Here is a 20,461-nt window from a genome sequence, read left to right on the forward strand (position 1 = left end):
ATTATATATTTTTAAAGTTTATATGATGTAGAAGTCTATTATTGGATGGAATTTTTTAATAGATATAATATTTTGGTGCAAAATGAGTAATAAAAGAATAATTTAGGTACCACGTGTGACAAAAAAATGTTTTGGTATCAACTTGGGAAAAAGGGTGTATTTTAGGTACTAATTTGTGGGTTAATCTTTTTCTAAAATAAATTTAACAGTTTGATAACAGTTGAACTAACGGAAGTACCAATTTAAGAAAAAAAATAGTTTTATGTACCACTTGTGACAAAAAAAGGTTTAACTACTAAGATGAGAAAAAGGGTATAGTTTAAGTATTAATTTATAAATTAAGCGTAAAAGAAACCATGAAATGTGAAAAATGAAAACCTCAAAATGGGAAAAAATAATTAAAAATATCAATTTTCAAATTATATATATTTATATTTATAATTTTTACTTGTTAATTTTTTAAATATTTTTATTCTTTTAATTTAGTGTACATACATATATATGTTAGAATCATTATCGAATTACACAATGCATAAAAGGTGATGACTAATTTTTTTATTTTTTATTTTTAAATTCAGAGGATTAAATTGACATAATGTATAAAGCTTGAGAGTTAAATTTATTATTATACCAAATTTAGAACTATTACATCCTTTTTCGATTACTTAGTTAATGATAGCTAGCGAAACAGACCAAAGATAACATCGAACAATTGAATAATAAATTTGTATTTTTTTATAATTAAGTGATTAAAAATTAATAATTGAGTCACTATTACTATAATTTACTAAAAATATTAATATATAGTAAAAATAAGAAAAATTTAAAAGATATTAATAAAAAGTACTACCCGCATAAAGTTTTGTAAATTTAAAATATTTCAAATGAATAAGATAGTCTAATTAAAAATTTATACAGATGCACCGTCTAAATAACTCTAAATTGTGAATGAGTCAATCAAAACAAAAGCGTCTTATTAAAGATATTTTAAAAATAAATAATTTTGTTAATATAAATAAATTCATTGTAATGAGTTCACATTGTTTAATTCATTGTTGCTTATAAATTATCAATAGTTAAATATAAAATTGATATCAATATTAGTATTTTATTTAAATATAATAAGACTAAAAGAATTTATTTTAAACTTAACAATTAAATTTACTTTAATATTTGTATTTTGATGATACAGTTTAATATTTAAATTTAACAATTAAATTAATTTTAAGTTTTTAGTGCTTTTAACTTGAATTGCAAACAAACATAATAACATAGTAATATAAAATTATACCATATTATTATCTAAAATTTTAAAATATATGTAACTTAGAAATAAATTTTTTAATATTATGATGTGATATATTATGTTGTTACAAATTTTAAAATTTAAATTTAGAGACGAAAATGAACATACTTATTAAAAGTCATATACAAAATTGACATAGGAAAGTAAACGTTATTATTAAAATCAGAGAGGGAAAAGTACATTAACCCTTTAATATATATTAAATATAGGAGACGTTAACAGCTAACTAAATAATTTTTAAGATTCAATTTACAAACACCCACCAATGCCACCTTTTTTTAAATATGTTTGTTAATGTTTTGTTGGATCAGATTCAAGCCATCCGATCCAAGTTTGCATCTATATAAATACCCTTAGCCACTCTGATTGACTTACAGGATTCGATTATTATCTAGTAACTTGTCCTTCAACGTTTCCCTTCCATTTCTTTCCATTCTCAAATTCAGCCTTCGGCAGCCAATTCTAGTATTGGAAGCCTATATTTGTATGATCTACAATAGTCAGTAACATTCTAGTACTGGTCCGGTCAGTACATACTGATTTCAAAGAACTGTACTGTTGCATGCCACACAATGAAAAAGTAGGTGCAAGAAATGGCTCCAAGGAAGGGACAATTAGGCTCAATTAACGCCCCATCATTTGAGACAAAGAAAGATGAAGCATCCAATGATTCGGAAGTTGAGGATTTGGAGCGGGGGCCGGACCAAGGGTTTATCTACGAGGTCCCTAGGAACATTCGTCAAGCAAATCCAAAAGCTTACACTCCTCTATTGATTTCAATTGGCCCTCTTCATTATAGGAAAACAAGTTTGGCTAGCATGGCCAAGTATAAAGTGGATTATCAAGATAAATTTCTTCAAAGGACTTCCGTTTCCAAGGAGGCATTGGAAAGTTTTTGGAGCTTCATTGAACGCAACGAGAAAATTATTCTCAACTGTTACGAAGCTTTAATCGATGAAGACGAGTTCGTAAAGATGATATTTTATGATGCACTGTTTATCTTGGAGCTCTTCTTGAGGAACTATGAGAAGGAAGTGGAAAAAAAAGGGGACATCAAAGACTTCTTGTTGAAAGAAACATGGTCAGCTGGTCTACGGAGGGACTTGATCTTACTTGAAAACCAGATCCCAATGTTCGTGCTTGAACAAGTGTATAAACCATATCAAAACCACAAACTAGAATCAGATGCCTCTGTTCCTTCTTTCCTTAAACTAGCTTGCTCCTACTTTGACATTCCATGGGCCCCGCAGTTCGAGCAGATACAAATCCCACACTTCACCGCTTTGCAAAGATGCCATATGGCCAAAACACAAAATCCATCATCCAAGACCAATATCCCAACGTTGAAAAAGGTGTACGGTGCCACAAGTTTGCATGAAGTTGGTGTTGAGCTTATAGTTGAACCTAATCAAACTGCATGTTTGCTTGATGTTAAATTTGAAGGCAAAAAGCTTAAAATCCCCAAATTGACAGTGCACTCCAACACTGAAGCTTACCTTCGGAATGTCATGGCGTTCGAGATGTGCCATTGTCCAGATGAAGCCTACGTTTGTGCTTACATAGAACTAATGAATTATCTCATTCGAACTGCCCAAGATGTAGAACAGTTAATAGAAAAAGGGATTTTAAGCAAGGAAGGCAAAAACGAAGGAAAACTGGTTACCATAATAAACACGAATATAGCGGTGCAACGTATGATTAAGAAACTTATGCAGGGAATTGGGGAGCCACCTGCTTGCTACCGGGAAACCGCGAACCGTTTGAACCAGCTTTATAAAGAGGGTCGGAAGCGCAAAGTGACATTATTCATCAAGGAGAATTATGGAATTCTGAAGCGTGTTTATTTCCCCAATCTTTGGAGAGGAACAGGGACTGTTGCAGCTTTTATGGTGGTCGTCTTCACCTTCATACAAACCGTGTTGGCTTTTGTGAAAGATTAATTTTTAGTATTATTGTGTGGGTGTGTTTTCAATAAAATACGAATGCCGACGCAGTTGTATGTAATGAAAGTAGTGATTGAAGTTTTCATGGTTTTGCTTTTAGTTTGTTATTTGGATGCGCCAGATTCTTTTTAGTGTATGTTAAGTTTAATTACCATGCCAAAGTTAACATTATATGCCCTATCACCTAATTTTTCTGGGTATGAAATCTTCAGTACCTGCTTGCACAAGCCACACCATCTGCGTAACTTATCGTTGCTCCGTCACTCAACCCAACTCCTGGCCTCTTCATCTGCATGCATCTATCTATATATCTTGTAACGAAGGTTGAGGTTAAAGATGATGTGAACAACTTAAGGGAGGCACAGGTTGTGGATGGTAGTGATTTAGTGAATAAATTAAGAAGGAAAAGAAAGAAGGGAGAAAAGAAAAATAAAGAAAATTTAATGTCATTTAAGAAAGTAAGTAATTAATATTCAGAAAAAAGAAAAAGGAAGACAATTCTTCTTAAATACTTGGCATATTTGTCATGCCACGTCAGATAAACCTTATTCGTTAAGGGTAGTTAAGGAGTTAGGTGACCATTTTGCAGTAACCCATAACATAAGGGATGATTTTGTAAAATTTAAAAGTTAAGTGGTTGAAACATAATTTTATTAAAATTTAGGGACGGTTGATGTAGCTTACCCTTAAAAGAAATATACTTAGTTGCAGGTTGTTTGTAATTTGTTTGTTGAGAAAATATTGTATGAAATTGTAATTTCACGTTATCCTTATTCATTTTTAATAGAAGAATGACTAATCATATTTTTCCTCCTAAATTTTTACATTTTTAGTTGAAAAAAATCTAATTTGTTATTCTTTTATTAAAAAGAGATATGAATAGCGTGGAATCACAATTTTATAAAATTGTTTCATTTGTTATTCATCTTACTGAGAATGTCAATATAAGATTAATTGTTAGTATTTATCGGACTTTGCAGTTACTAACTTTTTTGATAAATATTAGACTCGTCTCTATTTGAGATATTAGAGTCTCAATCAATAAAATAAGTGGATTTATTTTTTATTTTTATTTTTGTTTCTTTGCTATTTCTTCTCTTTCGTTCTTCTTCACCACGGATGATTGTTAAACAGGTATAGAATGTGCTGTAGGCGGATTGGATATGATGCTGGTGCAGGGACAAGGTTGGACCAGACTTACTTAAATAGTTGACTTTTTGGCATGAATTGCCAACTAAAACGACTTGGCCAGTTTTAAAAACAATAAAGAAACTGGAACAATGAAGATTGAAAATGTCGTTTTTCTTTTTACACTTTTTTATGAAAAACAAACTGTCACATTAATTTGTTTATAAGTATTTAACTTATCTATCAAATTAAATATAAAAATAATGTTATTATTGTAACAACTCTTATTCAATCTAATTACTAGATATAATTTACGGGATGTCATATTTATTATCAAAATAATTTCAGCTAAATAAAACAGATTTTCCATAAGTACAACAATTTAAATCTAAAAATACGATTATGAACCATTATATTGTATCATTTTCTCACTAGGGTTTATACGTATTGTTAATTCGAAACGGTTGGTAGACTAAAATAGAACATTTTTAAAATTTTCAAATTAATATCGTGACATTTAAAATTTAATGTCTCGACCCAGGACAGTAAACGAGCTTCTTTCCTTGAAGACCCAAATTACAATTTTTTTTCCGGTTATACTAATGGACGTCCCGATCTTGAGGTTGAATGTCAGGATTTCAAAAGTTAGCGTCATGACAACCAAAGAGTGGTGTGGTTACTCTAAAGACAATATCATAAATTTTAGGATAAGGTTTTCCCATCAGATGACATTAATATCAAGAGACATTTGTCAACCAAAAAACTAATCAAAAGACAATTAAACAATATAAAATAATTAAAACACTCTAATTTAATAGCTCGTGCTTCGCACCGGGCATTGTAAATCATTAATAAATAAGTTTGGAAACAAATATCGTAATTCGTTCTCAAAGTACGTTAACAACATATTTTTATATATTGCAACTTAAGTCTCCCCTCTCCTGTTTTCTAACTGCTCACGCCTGCTTCTGGTAGTACATAGTGTTTATACTACAATTGAAAATGCTTTAGGTAAAAGTTCTACATGTTGTTTAATTTCCAAAAGAAATTTAAGGATTTAATTAAATTTTAAAAAGTTTAAGGGCTTAATAAAAATTTCAAAATTTTTGGGAATTTAGTTAAAATTTTTAGAAAATTAATGAGAGTTAAATTTTTTAGAGATCTAGAGGTCAAGGAACAATATATTGTAAAATGAGGTTGATATCATTTTTCTCATTACATTTTTTAATCGTAAGTGCTACTTAAATTTTTTTTCTAAGTTGGTAGTGAAACCATTATGTTTTTTTTTTTGAAAAAAAAAGGATAATATAAAATTTTTCCTAAATTTGGTAATTAGGTCCATTTTGGTACTTGTACTTTTTTTATCCACTTTGGCTTTGAACTTGACAACTAATTTCATTTTGGTCCCTAAATTTGAAAAATATAAAAGTTTGATAACATAACTTTGAGATATCATTACTTGAAAATTAAAAAATTATATAAATATTTAAGTGATAACGTGGTATAATCTTAAAGAGTGTCACATACAATGTTCTAATAATCAGACTGTTGTTGAGTCATTCAAACCACTAGTCTCGACTCAATCGGTTTGATCAGTTCAACTGTTATACCAACTAATTAAATAAACAATTTAAATTCATAAAATAAAATAAAAATTATTAAACCGGTTCGACTACTAGTTTTCATCTCAATTTTCGATTTTTATCGGTTTCGAGCAATTTTCAATTCAATCGATTCAAACTCTTTGTACCAATCCAATCATGTTCCAAGAAAATTAGTCACATCATCAAATCTTGATGGAATCAAAATTCAATTACTAAAATGGATCTAGTTGTTAAGTTCAAGTGCCAAAGTGAACATAACAAAAGTACATGTATCAAAGTGAACTTAGTTACTAAGCTTAGGGGCAAAAAATTATATTATCCCCAGAAAAAGGTAAACGAAAAAGATAAAAAATTATATATATACATTTATATATTCTTTTTTTACTTTATTTTTTTCTTTCTTCCTCCTCTCCTCTTGGACTTCTTTTACAAGTGTAAGCATTTTGGGTTTTATGATTTTATTAAGGTTTTCAAAACCGAATTGATGGTCAAACTAGTTAGGCCACTAGTTCTTAGTTTGATCAGTTTATTCGATTTGATCAAATAAATGATTAAAAATTCATAAAAAATACTTTTTTAAAAAAATAGAGAAAATTAGTTTAAACAGTTCAATCGGGTTCTTAACTTGTTTCAATTGTTTTGTATAAGTTCACAAGTCAATTTGTTCAACCCTTATCTCTAGACGATCTGACTTGTTGATATGGTCCAGTTCTCAAAACATCGTTTTTAATTGATGAAATAACTTTTTCAATCACAAGTTGAGCAAACATGCAATGAAGTTCGAAAACAAAATTAATCGCTAGTGTCTCAACCTTGAGAGGGTAAATTTCGAGCTTTATTGGCATTTAATACAAAAGTACCAAAATATCGAGTATATATAAAAAATAAAAATATATTTAATACAAAGTATGTATCGGCATAAAGTTTTGTAAATTTAAAATATTTAAAATAAATAAGATAGTCTAATAAAAAATTTTATACGGATGCCATCTATAACTCTTAAATTATCAACGAGTCAATCAAACAAAAGCGCCTTATTAAAGATATTTTAGAAAGTAAATAATTTTGATAATATAAATAAATCCATTTTAATGATTTCAGATTTTCTAATTCATTGAGGGTATATATTTATAAATTATCAATAGTTAAATATAAAATTGATATGGATATTAGTATTTTATTTAGGGTTAATATAATTTTTAGGCTTAGAAATTAGATTTATTTTGAAATTTATATTTTGGTTGTCTATTTAAATATTTGATCCTAAATTAACTTTAGGCTTTTAGTATTTGAAATTGGATTGCATACAAGCCTGATGAGCTAGAAATAAAAATTTATGTTTCAGTTGATGATGGGGATTGGGAAATAATATTATAATGTCATGTCATTGATAATATTTTAAAATTTAAATTTAGAGACTAAAATAAAAAAATATTTTAGTTAAAGGTATATACAAAATAGACAAAAGCAAAAATACATTAACCCTTTAATATATTAATATATTAAATGCCCACCCATGCGTTAATGTCTCGTATACTGATATATTAAAAGGTTAATGTATTTGGTTAGCTGTTAATGCATTAATGTCAACCAACTAAACATATTTCATATATATATATATATTGAATGAAAAATTATTTTTAATAGTTATTAAAAAAATGTCTAAGGAACTCTCCTCTCCTTTGCTACCAGCTGTTATTGAAAATGACGATGATTCTCACTCTATCGGGGATCAAACCACCAAGAAAGTGAAATTTAAAGGCGGAGTTGTTGATGCTTCGGGCGGGGTTGAAGATGTCTCGGAAGATATGGTTGTTGAACCTAATCTGACATCAATGCTCTCGTGGAAAGATAAGTTATTTGGTGAAAATCCGAATAATCCCATGATGGATTGTAATGGTTCTTCCTTTGGAAGAGTCAATACAAGCAATAATGATTTTGATTTACGAGCAGACGATGTGCAAACGTCCATCATCAATGGAGTTCCGACCATTAATTTCTCTGACCGGGTTAAAGAAATCCTGTTCAAAGAAATGGAACTAACTTTGGTTATCAAACTCTTAGGGCGAAATATTGGCTATAACACTTTACTAAATCGCATTACTAGTCTTTGGAAACCTATTTCCCCGATCCACCTCATGGATATTGAGAATGGTTATTATCTGGTGCGATTTGTGAATAAGGCTGACTATGATCGTATTTTTTCGCAAGACCGTGGATAATCTTTGGACAATACCTCACTGTTCAACCAAGGACAAAGGACTTCAGCCCTTCGCAACTGTATCCCAGCACGGTTTTGGCATGGATTTGGTTACCAGGCCTCCCGGGGTTTTTGTTTCGTCGACAAATTGTGGAGGCTATTGGGGGGCTTATCGGGAAAGGGGTCAAATTAGACTTTCAGACAGACAATAGGTCTAGAGGTCGCTTTGCTCGCCTCGGAGTGTTTTTAAACCTCAAGAAGCCCCTGATTTCTCAAGTCCTGGTTGATGGCGCCGTTCAGAGAGTGGAGTATGAGGCACTCCCTACTGTTTGTTTTGGCTGTGGTAAATATGGTCACGTAAAGGACTTATGCCCGACTAAGGTTGAGGATCGTACCTTTGAACGCCCATCAGAGTTGGTGACTGATAGGTCGGATGCGGCTGCTGGTGGTGTTGTTGAAGAAACGGGACCGGAGTGTGGTCCATGGATGTTAGTCAAGCGTAGATCCTGGCGTGGTTCAAGGAATGGTCAAAGCATTGCCGGAGCAAACAAGGGATTGATTAACGAACCCAAAATTCGAAAGGAGACATCAAAATCACGGTTTTCAGTGTTAATAGAGGGGGATAAGAATCGTAATTTTCTTGCTGTTAATGATGATAAATTGTCGGTGGAAGATGCTAAAATGACTGTTGAAGGTGTGGGCGTTTTAATTACTAAGGCTGGGGATAATAATTTGGGTAATGTGGATTTATCTGCTGGTCCAAACAGCAAGCCCATTTTGGGCAATGGGTCTTCTAAGGAAGCTATAATGGCAGACTTGGAATTAATGGTTTCGGGCCGTCTAGGAGATGGTTCTGCTATGGAGCCTACCAAACTTAATTATTTGGGCCAGGCAAATTTTAATAAGTAGGGGAAGTTTGAAGGGAAAAGGCCAATGACGAGTAATGAAAATGTGCAGGTTTCGAAAGAAAATTTTCTTACTAGTAATTTTGTTTCTAATTCTTTTTTAAACTTTAGTGGCGCAGGATCCTTACCTTAATTGTCTTCGGGTAAAGATGTGACTTTTAATGTTGTTGATCATGGTGTTTTGTCCAATGAAGTTCGGGGGGATTTAAATGTTGAAATTTTTGATAACATTAAAGCTCATTTCAATCTTGCTTTTGAAGGTCCTGGGGGTTCTTCTGTCCCCATTTCTGATGGTATTTTAGACCCTGGGAAACATTCTGCTATTAGTTTTAAAGATACTTCTCACAAGAAAGAAAAAAATAACTCGGTCAATATAACCTGGGGGAAGAAAGGTGATGGTATTCCTATTTCTAAAGAGAGACACAGAGGTAAAGATTCTTTTGGGTGTAATAGTCGAAAAGCATCCAATGTGTTACGTGGCCGGGGAGGTCGATTCAAAGCTTCCGGAAACTTTAGAGTACCGTTAGTTGAATCCATAGAGGAAATGGCTAAACTCATTTCAAATTTGAATCCTAGCAATGACATCAACTCTGTCTCAAATGGCGCGGTCTTGATCACGAATGGGGGTACTGTCAATCGACAGTAACAGGTATGTCTCTTTATTTTCTTAATTTTATTATGAATATGTGCTAGCAATAAGTTTCCTCGTATTTTTCGGGAATATAATCGGGAATATAAGCCTGATATTATTAGTTTGCTTGAGACAAGGGTCAGTGGTTCCAAAGTTAACAATATTATTGCTAAGCTGGGGTTTCCTTATTTTCATCGCGTTGAAGCGATTGGTTTCTCGGGGGGCATTTAGATTGGGTGGAAGGATTCTGTCTGTCTTGAGATCATTTATAATCACTCTCAGTTTATTCTAACTCACGTGGGATCTACGTCTTCCACTACTGTTGTTTTCATCTCTTTTATCTATGGAAGCCCTAATAGGCAAAAGCGAAAGGATTTATGGGACACCTTGAAACGGTCGATCCCAATGGAGAATTATCCATGGATAGCAATCGAAGATTTCAACGCTATTCTTTCTTCCTCTAAAAAATTAGGTGGTATGTCTAAAGGAAGACGTTGTCCGCTTTATGGTGATTTTGTGGGAAAGGCTGAGCTTCATGATTTAGGGTACAGAGAACCCCCTTTCACGTGGCATAAGGGTTTACTTTTTGAGAGGCTTGACCGGGCTCTGGGAAACAGTGCTTGGGTTCAGCGTTTTCCAAATAGTTTGGTCACCCATTTTCCAAAAATTAAGTTTGATCATAGGCCTTTACTCCTATCTTTAAATCTTAAGATTATTCTTCCTAGAGGTAGACCTTTTAGGTTTTTGGCAGGTTGGGTTGAGCATCCGAATTTTTGGAAAATTTATTGAAGATAATTGAGGTTTCTCTGGTGACATGGTGGCTACTTTAAGCAACTTATCTCGCGACCTTAAGGATTGGAATAAGACAGTCTATGGTCACATCACTTGTCGGAAAAAGTTTCTTGTTAAGGAGCTTTCCAAAACTCAAAAGATTATGGATTTCTTTGGCTCTAATTGTCTAGCTCAAGTGGAATTAAAGATCCGGCAGGAGTTAGAAAATGTTCTTCACCATGAAGAAATTCTTTGGAGACAGAAGGCTCGTTGTGATTGGATTCATCATGAAGATTGCAATACTAAGTTTTTCCATGATCATACTTTGCGACGTAGGAAGAATAGCCGCATCACTGCAATTTGTAATGAATGTGGGGATTGGATTTATGAGCCAGAAGTTATTTAAACTGAGGCAAATAAATTCTTTCAGAATTTGTATGGGGAGCTTCCTGACCCTATGGGACAGTTGCCCCTAGTAATTTTCCTCTTCTTAATCAAGATGATATCTCTTTTTTGGGAAAATAAGTTACTAATGAGGAAATTAAAGGAGCTCTTTTTGACATGTCTCCTCTCAAAGCACCGGGTAATGACGGGTTTCATGCACTCTTTTTCCAGAGGCAATGGAATACTGTTGGAGAGGCAGTCTACAATTGGGTTAGAAGTATTTTTAATGGGGAAAAAATTTAAGATGAGCTAAATAATACCTTAATTGTTCTCATACCCAAGGTTGATAATCCTGAGGATTTTACTCAGTACTGACCGATTAGCCTCTACTCTGTTTTATACAAACTTGTGATGAAAGTTATTGCGAATAGGTACAAGGTTATTTTTCCTAAGATTATTGGTCCCGAACAGGCAGGGTTTATCATAGGGAGGAATATTACTGACAATATCATCATTGCCTAAGAGGTAATCCAATCGATGCAGAGTTCTTCTAGAAGAAAATGGATGACTATCAAGATAGACTTGGAGAAGGCTTACGAAAGAGTGCGATAGGATTTTATTAACGTTTCACTTCAAGCTGCTGGTATCCTTTCTTTTCTCATTAATGTCATTATATCTTCTATTTCTAACTCTACGATGTAGGTTTTGTGGAATGGTGTTCCCCTGTCTAAGTTCAGGCCAACTAAAGGAATTCGGCAAGGATGCCCGCTCTCCTTTTATCTGTTCGTATTATGCATGGATTGCCTTGGCCAAGCAATTCATTCTGCTATTGCGGAGGGGGAATGGAGCCCCATTCGACTATCCAGGACAAGTCCTCCTATCTCTCATTTATTTTTTACAGATGATTTGGTTATCTTTAGTAAAGCTAATTTGAAACATAGTAGACTTATAAAGGACATTTTGGGAAGTTTTTGAATTTTTCTGGCCATAAAATAAATGCTAGGAAAACAAACATTTTTTTCTCTAAAGGTGTTGAGGTGACGATGGTGGACTCTATTAGTTCTTTATTTGGATTCCAAAAAGTTCAGAATCTTGGTCACTATCTTGGAGTTCTGCTTTTTCATAAGAGGCTGACTAACAGTACTATGCATTTCGTGGTTGAGAAAGTAAGAGGTAAGCTCCAAAGCTGGGATGCAAAAAGATTATCCATTGCCGGTCGCATCACTTTGGCACAGTTGGTTCTTCTGACCATTCCTAGCTATTTTATGCAGTCCATGATGATTCCTAGAAGAGTATGTAATGAAATTGAGAGTTTGGTGAAACAGTTTATTTGGGGTTCTTCTAAGCATAAAAGGAAGATGTCTTTGGTTGGGTAGGATTCCATTTGCCAACCTAAATGTTGTGAAGGCCTTGGTTTATGGAAACTTCGAGACTAAAATATCTCGTTCCTGTTAAAGCTAGGTTTTAATCTAGTTACTAATAAAGAGGCTCTTTGGGTTCGGGTTATTAGGGGCAAATATCGCATAAAGGATACTCTTCTTGAAGATATTAAGAGAAACATGAGTTCTTTCTTGTGGCATTCCCTTACTAAAATTTGGCCACTGCTTTGAGAGAATTTATGTTGGTCTGTTGGTAATGGAAATCAAATACGTTGTTGGGAAGATGTTTGGATTCCCTCTGTGGAAAAATTAATTAAGTTTATTCCAGCTAATGTTAACTTTGATTCAGGATGTTGTCTTAACGATATGGTTAATGAGAATGGTTTGTGGAACCTTGATTTATTTAGACTTTGGATCCCGAAGGAAGTGATTGAGTTTATTATGGGTATTCCCCCTCCTCTTCCCTCTGAAGGGCCGTATAGAATCATTTGGTGCCATACCTTGTTTGGAAATTTCTCGATCACAAGTGCCTTCAAGATTTGTAAAGGTGATGACTGGAATTTGAAGGATGAAAAGTGGAAGTGTATTTGGAAGATTCCAGGCCCTCAAAGAGTTCATTTCTTTATCTGGTTGGTTTTTAAGCAGCGTCTTCTCAGTAATGTTGAAAGGGTCAAAAGAGGTTTAACTGCTAATCCCTCATACTCTACATGTGGTTATCTTTCAGAAAACATCCTTCATATTCTCAGAGACTGCACTACAGCTAAGGATGTACGGAGTATGGTCCTAATAGGTAACCGTCTAACAAAATTTTTCTCTCTTAATTTACAAGATTGGATTCTTTTGAATGTGCAGGATAATTCAGTGATCTCGAAAGGAGGAGCTAGCTGGGCTGGTCTTGTTGGGATTTTGATTTGGTGGCTTTGGAAGAATCGCAATCTCCTTATTTTTCAAGGACATGCTTGGAGCTCGAGGGAGTTGTTAACAATTCATTGTGTTGGGCTACTCAATGTTATTCACCATCTAGAGTTATCACTTGTGGTGATTTTGGTTCTCCTTTGAAAGAGGAAGATTTTCGGTCTAAGATCTTTCTCAACACTGACGGGGTTGTGCAACTGGATACTGGAATTGCATCTGCTGGGGGAGTTACGAGAGATAGGAATGGCCAGTGGCTCTTTGGTTTTCATCAATATATTGGAAAGTGCTCGATATTCGAAGCTGAACTTTGGGGCATCTTTGAAGGACTTAAGCTGGTCTAACGAAGAGGTCATGATTGTGTAATAATTCTCTCGGATAGTCTGGATGTTATTCATGCCAGTCAAGGGAGTTACACAGCTACGTCGAACTCTGCTTTGATTAGGCGTATTAAGAGCATTTTATCTCAGGAGAACTCTTGGTTTTTATGATATATTCCCAGGGAGAAAAATGCAATTGTTGATTGTTTGGCAAAAGAAGCTCTATCATCTACTTCTGATTTGCAATTCTTTGATACCCCTCCTCCTGTGGTTCAGAACTTCTTAGATGTTGACCAAGTCCATAGGTCTTTTCTCTGATCGCATGATGTAATCATTTTGATGGTTCATTTGTTTTTTCTCACAAAAAAAAAAAGATTTTTAATACATTAACCCTTTTATATATTAAATATAGGAGACATTAACTGCTAACTAAATAAATTTTAAGATTCAATTTATAGACACCCACCAATGCCACCTTTTTAAATATTTTTGTTGATGTTTAGTTGGATCAGATTCAACCAACCTGATCCAAATTTGCATCTATATAAATGCCCTTAGCCACTCTGATCGACTTCAAGGATTCACTTATTATCTAGTAACTTGTTCTTCAACGTTTCCCTTCCATTTCTTTCTATTTTCAAATCCAGGCTTCAGCAGCCAATTCTAGTATTGGAAGCTAAAAGTTACCAGATTCCCTGTAAGTTTTAAGTCTCTATGTGTATGATCTATAGTAGTTAGTAACATATAGTACTGGTCTAGTCGGTACATACTGATTTCAAAGCACCATACTATTGCATGCCACATAACAATACTAAAATCATTCTTCATTCAATATATATAAAGTTTATTGCTAACTTGATATGTATGCTTGATACATGAAAAATTAGGTGCAAGAAATGGCTCCAAGAAAGGGACAATTAGGCTCAATTAACGCCCCATCATTTGAGACAAAGAAAGATGAAGCATCCAATGATTCAAAAGTTGAGGATTTGGAATGGGGTCCGGACCAAAGGTTTATCTACGAAGACCCTAGGAACATCCATCAAGCAAATCCAAAAGCTTACACTCTATTGATTTCAATTGGCCCTCTTCATTATAGGAAAACAAGTTTGGCTAGCATGGTCAAGTATAAAGTGGATTATGAAGGTAAATTTCTTCAAAGGACTTCCGTTTCCAAGGAGGCATTGGAAAGTTTTTGGAGCTTCATTGAACGCAACGAGAAAAATTGTTGGGTTTTTACAGAGGAAGAAAAGAAAACAAGGAATAAATTTAGCAATCAAATCTCACTTGCTATTTCATTACTAGTCTACAACAATTTGCTTACAAAGTACAACTTTAAATAAGAAAAAAAATTACTAAGTGTAAGTTGGCTACCTGATAAGCCTAGATATATGAATTCACTCATTAGTTGATTTCTGTTTAATCAACACCGATTACATTAACCTATCAAATTAGTCGACCTATGGATCGTAGCATTAGCAATACAATTTTGGTTTTGATCCCAAAAAGCCAAAGTCTAGAAACTATTAATCATTTTCATTCGATAAGCCTTTGTAATTTTCTTTATAAGATGGAGACAAAATTAATTTCCAATCGATTCAAACCTATCTTTTCGAAGTTGATTGTAGCTAATCAAGTCAGTTTTATAGCTAGACGATTTATAACAGACAACGTCCTTATAGGTCAAGAAATTATTCATTCTATGCGAATCAAGAAAGGGAAGAAGTGTTGGCTGGCTATCAAAGTTGATTTAAAGAAAGCTTACAATAGACTACGATGAGTGTTCATAGAAGATACCCTCTCAGATGCATGTATTCCTTCTCGGATATCTCAAGTTATTATAGAATGCATAACTTCAGGTTCTATACAAATTTTGTGGAATGGTTCTTTATCGGATGAGTTTCAAGCTTTGAGAGGTATCAAGAAAGGGACAATATATTCATAAACTGGTTGGAGAGAGGGTTTGGAAACCACTCTTTTTTGTCAAATGGATGTCTAGGAGAGCTGCATCTATTTTTTGCGAATGATTTGTTCATGTTTATTGAAGTTGATATAGAATAAGTAAAAGTTGTTAAAGATACATTGGAAACTTTTGGACTTTCCTCGGATCAAAAAGTTAATGCCCAAAAGACTAATGTTTTTTTTAAAGAGTACTCCTGTTGATATTGCCTTTCAAATCTGCATGGTTTTGGAATTTAATGAAGTTCCTGAACTTGTTGTTTATCTTTGCATGACACTCTTTCATAGCCATTTCACTGCTAGTACTTTAAGTTTGTCCTTGATAAGGACTATAAAAGACTTGATATTTGGGATGCTAAACTTCCTTCGATGGTGGGTCGTGTTACTTTGGTACAATATATTTTTATGCCAATCCCCAATTATTTTATGCAAACAACTTTGATACCCAGTAGTATATGTATGGAGATTGAGAAGATTGCAAGGGGTTTTATTTGGGGGAGTTCTTCCTTAGGATCTAAATCAACATTAGTGCAATGAGATGACTATTGCCAACCCCCGACTAATGGTGGTGTAACAGCCCATTTTTCTATGGTGTTGGAAACAGTGATTTCGGGGCCACCAAATCCAACGAGTAAGTTTGTAAATATTGTATTCAATATTTACAAGTTAATTGTGATTTTAAAAAGATTGTTGATATAGTGATTTTTGTTTTATAAGCGATTTATTAAGTTCAAGCGGTATGACCCTAAGGTCAAGTGGTTTTAGAACTTGAGATATCGGGACCTCATTTTTTTATAAACTGAGGCATAAATATTTTTATAAATATTTATGAAGTGTAATTAAGGTGGGCTTAAAGTTTGGTTGGAAAATTTTATTATTTCGATAGTTAATTAAGTAAAAAGGACTAAATCATAAAAGTTAAAAAAGTCAATTGCTATTAATTTAAAAGTGTTAATTGAGTAAAGAATATTAATTAGGTGGTTTTATTGTGTAAATTAGCCATCCTAAAGATAGTGGGGTTGTTGGATGCTTTGGTTTCTTTTAATTATAAAGTTTTATATGTTGTTTTATTAATAAATAAATAAAAGGTTAAAAAAAAATAAAGAAAACATGATAGTTTTCTTCCCCAAATTGTTTTTTTTAACCGAACCACCATAGGAGAAGCTTCAAGTTTCGGTTTTTCTTTGGATGATGCATGGTAAACCATTTCTCATCTATTTTTAATAATTTTTATGCTTTTGAGATCGTTGCAACTAGGTTCAGCTAGCCCGTACATTCGATTTTGAAACTTTTGAAAATTTTAAAGGTTTCCATTAATGAATCTTGTGATTTTTGATGTTATATGATGAATTTGGAATGTTGATTTATATTTAAAAGTATTTTATTAAGTGATTTTGATGAAAATTTTCGATTAGGGACAAATTTGTTGAATTAATAAAAGTACAAGGATTTAATGTGAAATTGTTTCATAAATGGGCTGTTTTGGATATCATGAACATTCGAATAAGCTCAATTCTGGGTGAAAAATGGTTAATTTACATGTTTTAGGCTCAGGGACTAAATTGAATAAAAGTAAAACTTTAGGGGTAAATTTGTAAAAATGTAAAAAATTACCAAATTGTATGAAATTAATTGTTTTATTGTCAAAATTAATATATTAAATGAAATTATTAATTTAGATTAAGATCGGGTGGAAAATCGAGGAAAATAGAAAATTACCAAAATGCCCCTGAACTTTGGTATTTCTACAATTTAGCCAGGTAAGTTCGTATGAACTATACTATGTATATTGTTGATTGAATTGAATGTTATTACATGAATTTCATTGAAAATGTATCGATATATATATATATATATATATATATATATATATGTTATTATACAATTTAGCTTATAATGAAACGAGGAAAATTCAATGACGCACGACGACTATTGAGTCCCGTTTGAACCTTAGGAATATTTAGGATACAAATGACATATCATTAGGGATTACCGTGTTTCGGGTGTTGGTCTTGTACGTCTAACCGGTGGTTGAGTTTCCGACATTTGTTGCGGTTACTTGACAGCTTGTGTGAGCATCACTGTGTAGCTACGTCTTGACTGATAGCTTATGTGAGCAGACCCATTTTATGGCTTAAGAGAGAGCACTAATATGAGATATGAGATAGTAGTGGTTTTGACCACATGTTAGCACATAATGTACGAGATTTCTATGTATTTGATATTATTCTAGTGGTTCAGCGGAAAATGTTATATTATGAGACAATATGAGTTCGATACGAACTAATACAGATATATACATGAAATACATGGAAATGATGGTACATGATATATTTATATATTGAAAAGGATGATATATGTATATAATGAAACGGTAAGATAATAATATGTATCATGACATGTATATATATGAATATCTTTGATATGTTGATACATGGTAATTATGTAAGTTGAGACAAGTAATAAACTCAAGTGTGACATGTTGAGAAAATAAGGTTACCAATGTTGAATTTATATGAAATATGTTCAAGTATGCTAACATGTGTTGCTGTTTGATGCTTAGGCAAGTGCCAAGCTATTGGTTGAATGATATTATGTTTACTTATAAGTCGTATTGAAATGGTAAGTGCTCAAATGAAAATATGCTTGTGTTTATGAAAAAGTGGTAAAGTTTAAATTATGTAATTTCTTACAAAATAGTTTATCATATGATTAATTCTAATAGAGCTATGTTTAAATGCACTAGCTTGTGGCTATGGTTGATGACATGCTTGTGTCTTGTGTATTATAGATATGAAATGAGTGATGAAAAAGGGAATGATGAGTTGAATTGATGATGTTATTTAAGCTAAAGAAAGTAAATGTAATGGAAAGTAACAATATGCAAACGAATGGAAGAAAATTGAAAGAGATTTAAAGTTTTTATAAATTCCTACTTTGTTAGGGATGATAGGTATAAGGGATGCTATGGAATTATTCAATTTGGGAGTTGTTGAATTTGGTTTCATGAATCGTGTGGTATCAGTATACTATTATTCTTGATATCTATAAATTTCATATTGGAAATGGATTGATTTGATTAAAGTTTATACGAACTTACTAATCATTCATTGCTTACGTAGTTATGTTTCTTTACTTTTCAGATTATCGGAAGCTCGATCGGGTTAAAAGCTCGTCGAAGATTTATCACACTATCTAGAGATTATATCAGTAGATTTTGATGTCTTGGTTAAGGTTATAATGACATGTGTAGGTATTTTGGCTAATCTTGACATATGTGTTTTGGTTGTTGATATGGTCATTTGGTTTGGGTTGACTTATGACTTATGTCTTAGTTTTGGCATGTAAATATTAGTCTTAAAATGGTGAATGTTTGTTTTGCTATGTTTGAATGGCGAAAGATGAAATAAAAGTCTAAATATACATATTGTAAATGTCTTATGGCATATGTAAATGTGGTGAATTGGTACTTTGTTATGAATGACTTATATGATATTGATGCTAGTGGTTGAATGGTATACTTAGTACCATTTGGTATGTTATGGTAAGTAAATTCAATGGTATGTAATGATACAAACTTAGTTAGAAGTTAATCAATTATTTTGGCCAAATTGAGTACATGGTTATACATGTTTTAATGTTGTCATTTAAGGTGCCTTTGGGTATATTGGTTGGATGTTATTATACCATATGTGTTTGGCTTGATTATGCATGATCTTGGTGCCTTTTGAGGGCTTATGTATATGTGCAAAAGGGATTATAGGTACAAGTTGAAAAGGGTGAGAAAAATGGCTTGTAAAATGGCCTATTTTCGTCCACACGGGCAGAGACACGGATTTGTGTCTCAGCCATATGTGACACATGGCCAGGTAGCATAGCCGTGTGTTCCTTTTAGTTTTCAAAGGGTTGCAAGTTAGGTTTTACACGGCCTAGCACATGGCCTGACACACGGGCCTGCGAGATTATTTCGAAGGGTACACGGCCTGGCACACGAGTTTGTGGCTTGGCCGTGTGACCCAATTCAGTGAGTTACATGAGCATCGGCACAGGCTGGGACACGACCGTGTGTCCCTATTTCGAATGCCCACATGGCTTAAGATATGGGCGTGTCTCTTAGCCGTGTGAGTCATATGGCCTGGCCACACGGCTGTATATCCCCTGCAGTTTGTAAATTTTCATCTTTTCCCTGAAATTTCTATATTTATTTAGTCTTGATTTATTTCTAATGTGTTTTTAGGGCCTCGAGGGCTCGTATAAGGGACAATATGTATGCTATTGATTGTCTTTCCTGTGATTGATGATATGGATTAAATGTTTTAAAATTTTGGATAGTTTTGAAATGTAGACTAGGTCTTTAACATTTAAGGTAACAAAATGAATCTTTCCTCTTAAAGTTGGGGTTTAATTTCAATACTAACAAGGACGCTTTATGGGTTCAAGTATAAGGGCTAAATCCAAAATTCAAGAGGTATCTATAATGGTAATTACGTGGAACAGAAGATCTTTTGTCTGGAATTCCATTGCCAAAGTTTGGCCTCTCTTTCGAGATGGCCTTTGTAGGTCCATAAGAGATGGGAATTCAATCAGATTCTGGGTTAATGATTGGATTCCTAAGGTGGGTCTTGAGACACTAAATGATCCAAATAATATGGCTCAAGATGATGATCTCATCCTCAAAGATTTGGTTACAAAAGGAGATGAATGAAATTGGAGGTATATTATAAATCATTTGGACAAATTTTTGTTTTGATAAAATAGGGGGTGTTTCACCTCCTAGTGCACTTGCTGGATTGGATTCATTAGTATCTAAATGGTCTATGAATGGAGACTTAATTGTTAAAGCATCTTATACTTTATTATCTCGTGATTCATGGTATATTTTGGACAGAAAATGGGAACTTGCTTGGTCCTATGATCGTCTGAAAAGTGTTTGACAATTTTTATGGCTGGTTTTAAAAGAGAGGCTCCTCTCAAACATGGAAAGATGCAAACGCGGAATGACGGATGACTCTAGTTGCT

At 33.2% G+C, this 20,461-nt stretch overlaps 2 protein-coding genes across 2 annotated transcripts; both read left to right on the forward strand.

The window, feature by feature from the left end:
- The first annotated feature begins 1,685 nt into the window (after positions 1-1,685).
- On the forward strand, positions 1,686-3,410 carry LOC108462690 (UPF0481 protein At3g47200-like). The gene has a single exon (XM_017762610.2). It carries the CDS (start codon positions 1,900-1,902, stop codon positions 3,244-3,246), a length of 1,347 nt encoding a protein of 448 aa, XP_017618099.1. The 5' UTR covers positions 1,686-1,899; the 3' UTR covers positions 3,247-3,410.
- Positions 3,411-7,639: 4,229 nt separating this feature from the next.
- On the forward strand, positions 7,640-10,506 carry LOC108462689 (uncharacterized). Its single transcript, XM_017762609.1, has 5 exons — positions 7,640-8,177; positions 8,300-9,031; positions 9,347-9,728; positions 9,780-9,855; positions 10,000-10,506. Exons 1-5 carry the CDS (start codon positions 7,640-7,642, stop codon positions 10,504-10,506), a joined length of 2,235 nt encoding a protein of 744 aa, XP_017618098.1.
- Positions 10,507-20,461: the final 9,955 nt, after the last annotated feature.

The sequence above is a fragment of the Gossypium arboreum genome, chromosome 13, assembly GCF_025698485.1.
Source record: "Gossypium arboreum isolate Shixiya-1 chromosome 13, ASM2569848v2, whole genome shotgun sequence".
Classification (NCBI taxonomy): domain Eukaryota; kingdom Viridiplantae; phylum Streptophyta; class Magnoliopsida; order Malvales; family Malvaceae; genus Gossypium; species Gossypium arboreum.

Bases quoted from the DNA above. Each gene is read 5' to 3' on its own strand.
- LOC108462690 (XM_017762610.2), top strand. From the start codon at position 1,900: ATGGCTCCAAGGAAGGGACAATTAGGCTCAATTAACGCCCCATCATTT.
- LOC108462689 (XM_017762609.1), top strand. From the start codon at position 7,640: ATGTCTAAGGAACTCTCCTCTCCTTTGCTACCAGCTGTTATTGAAAAT. The intron at 9,729-9,779 runs GTAACAGGTATG...AATATGTGCTAG, and splicing joins GGGGGTACTGTCAATCGACA to CAATAAGTTTCCTCGTATTT. The intron at 9,856-9,999 runs GTCAGTGGTTCC...AATCACTCTCAG, and splicing joins TTAGTTTGCTTGAGACAAGG to TTTATTCTAACTCACGTGGG.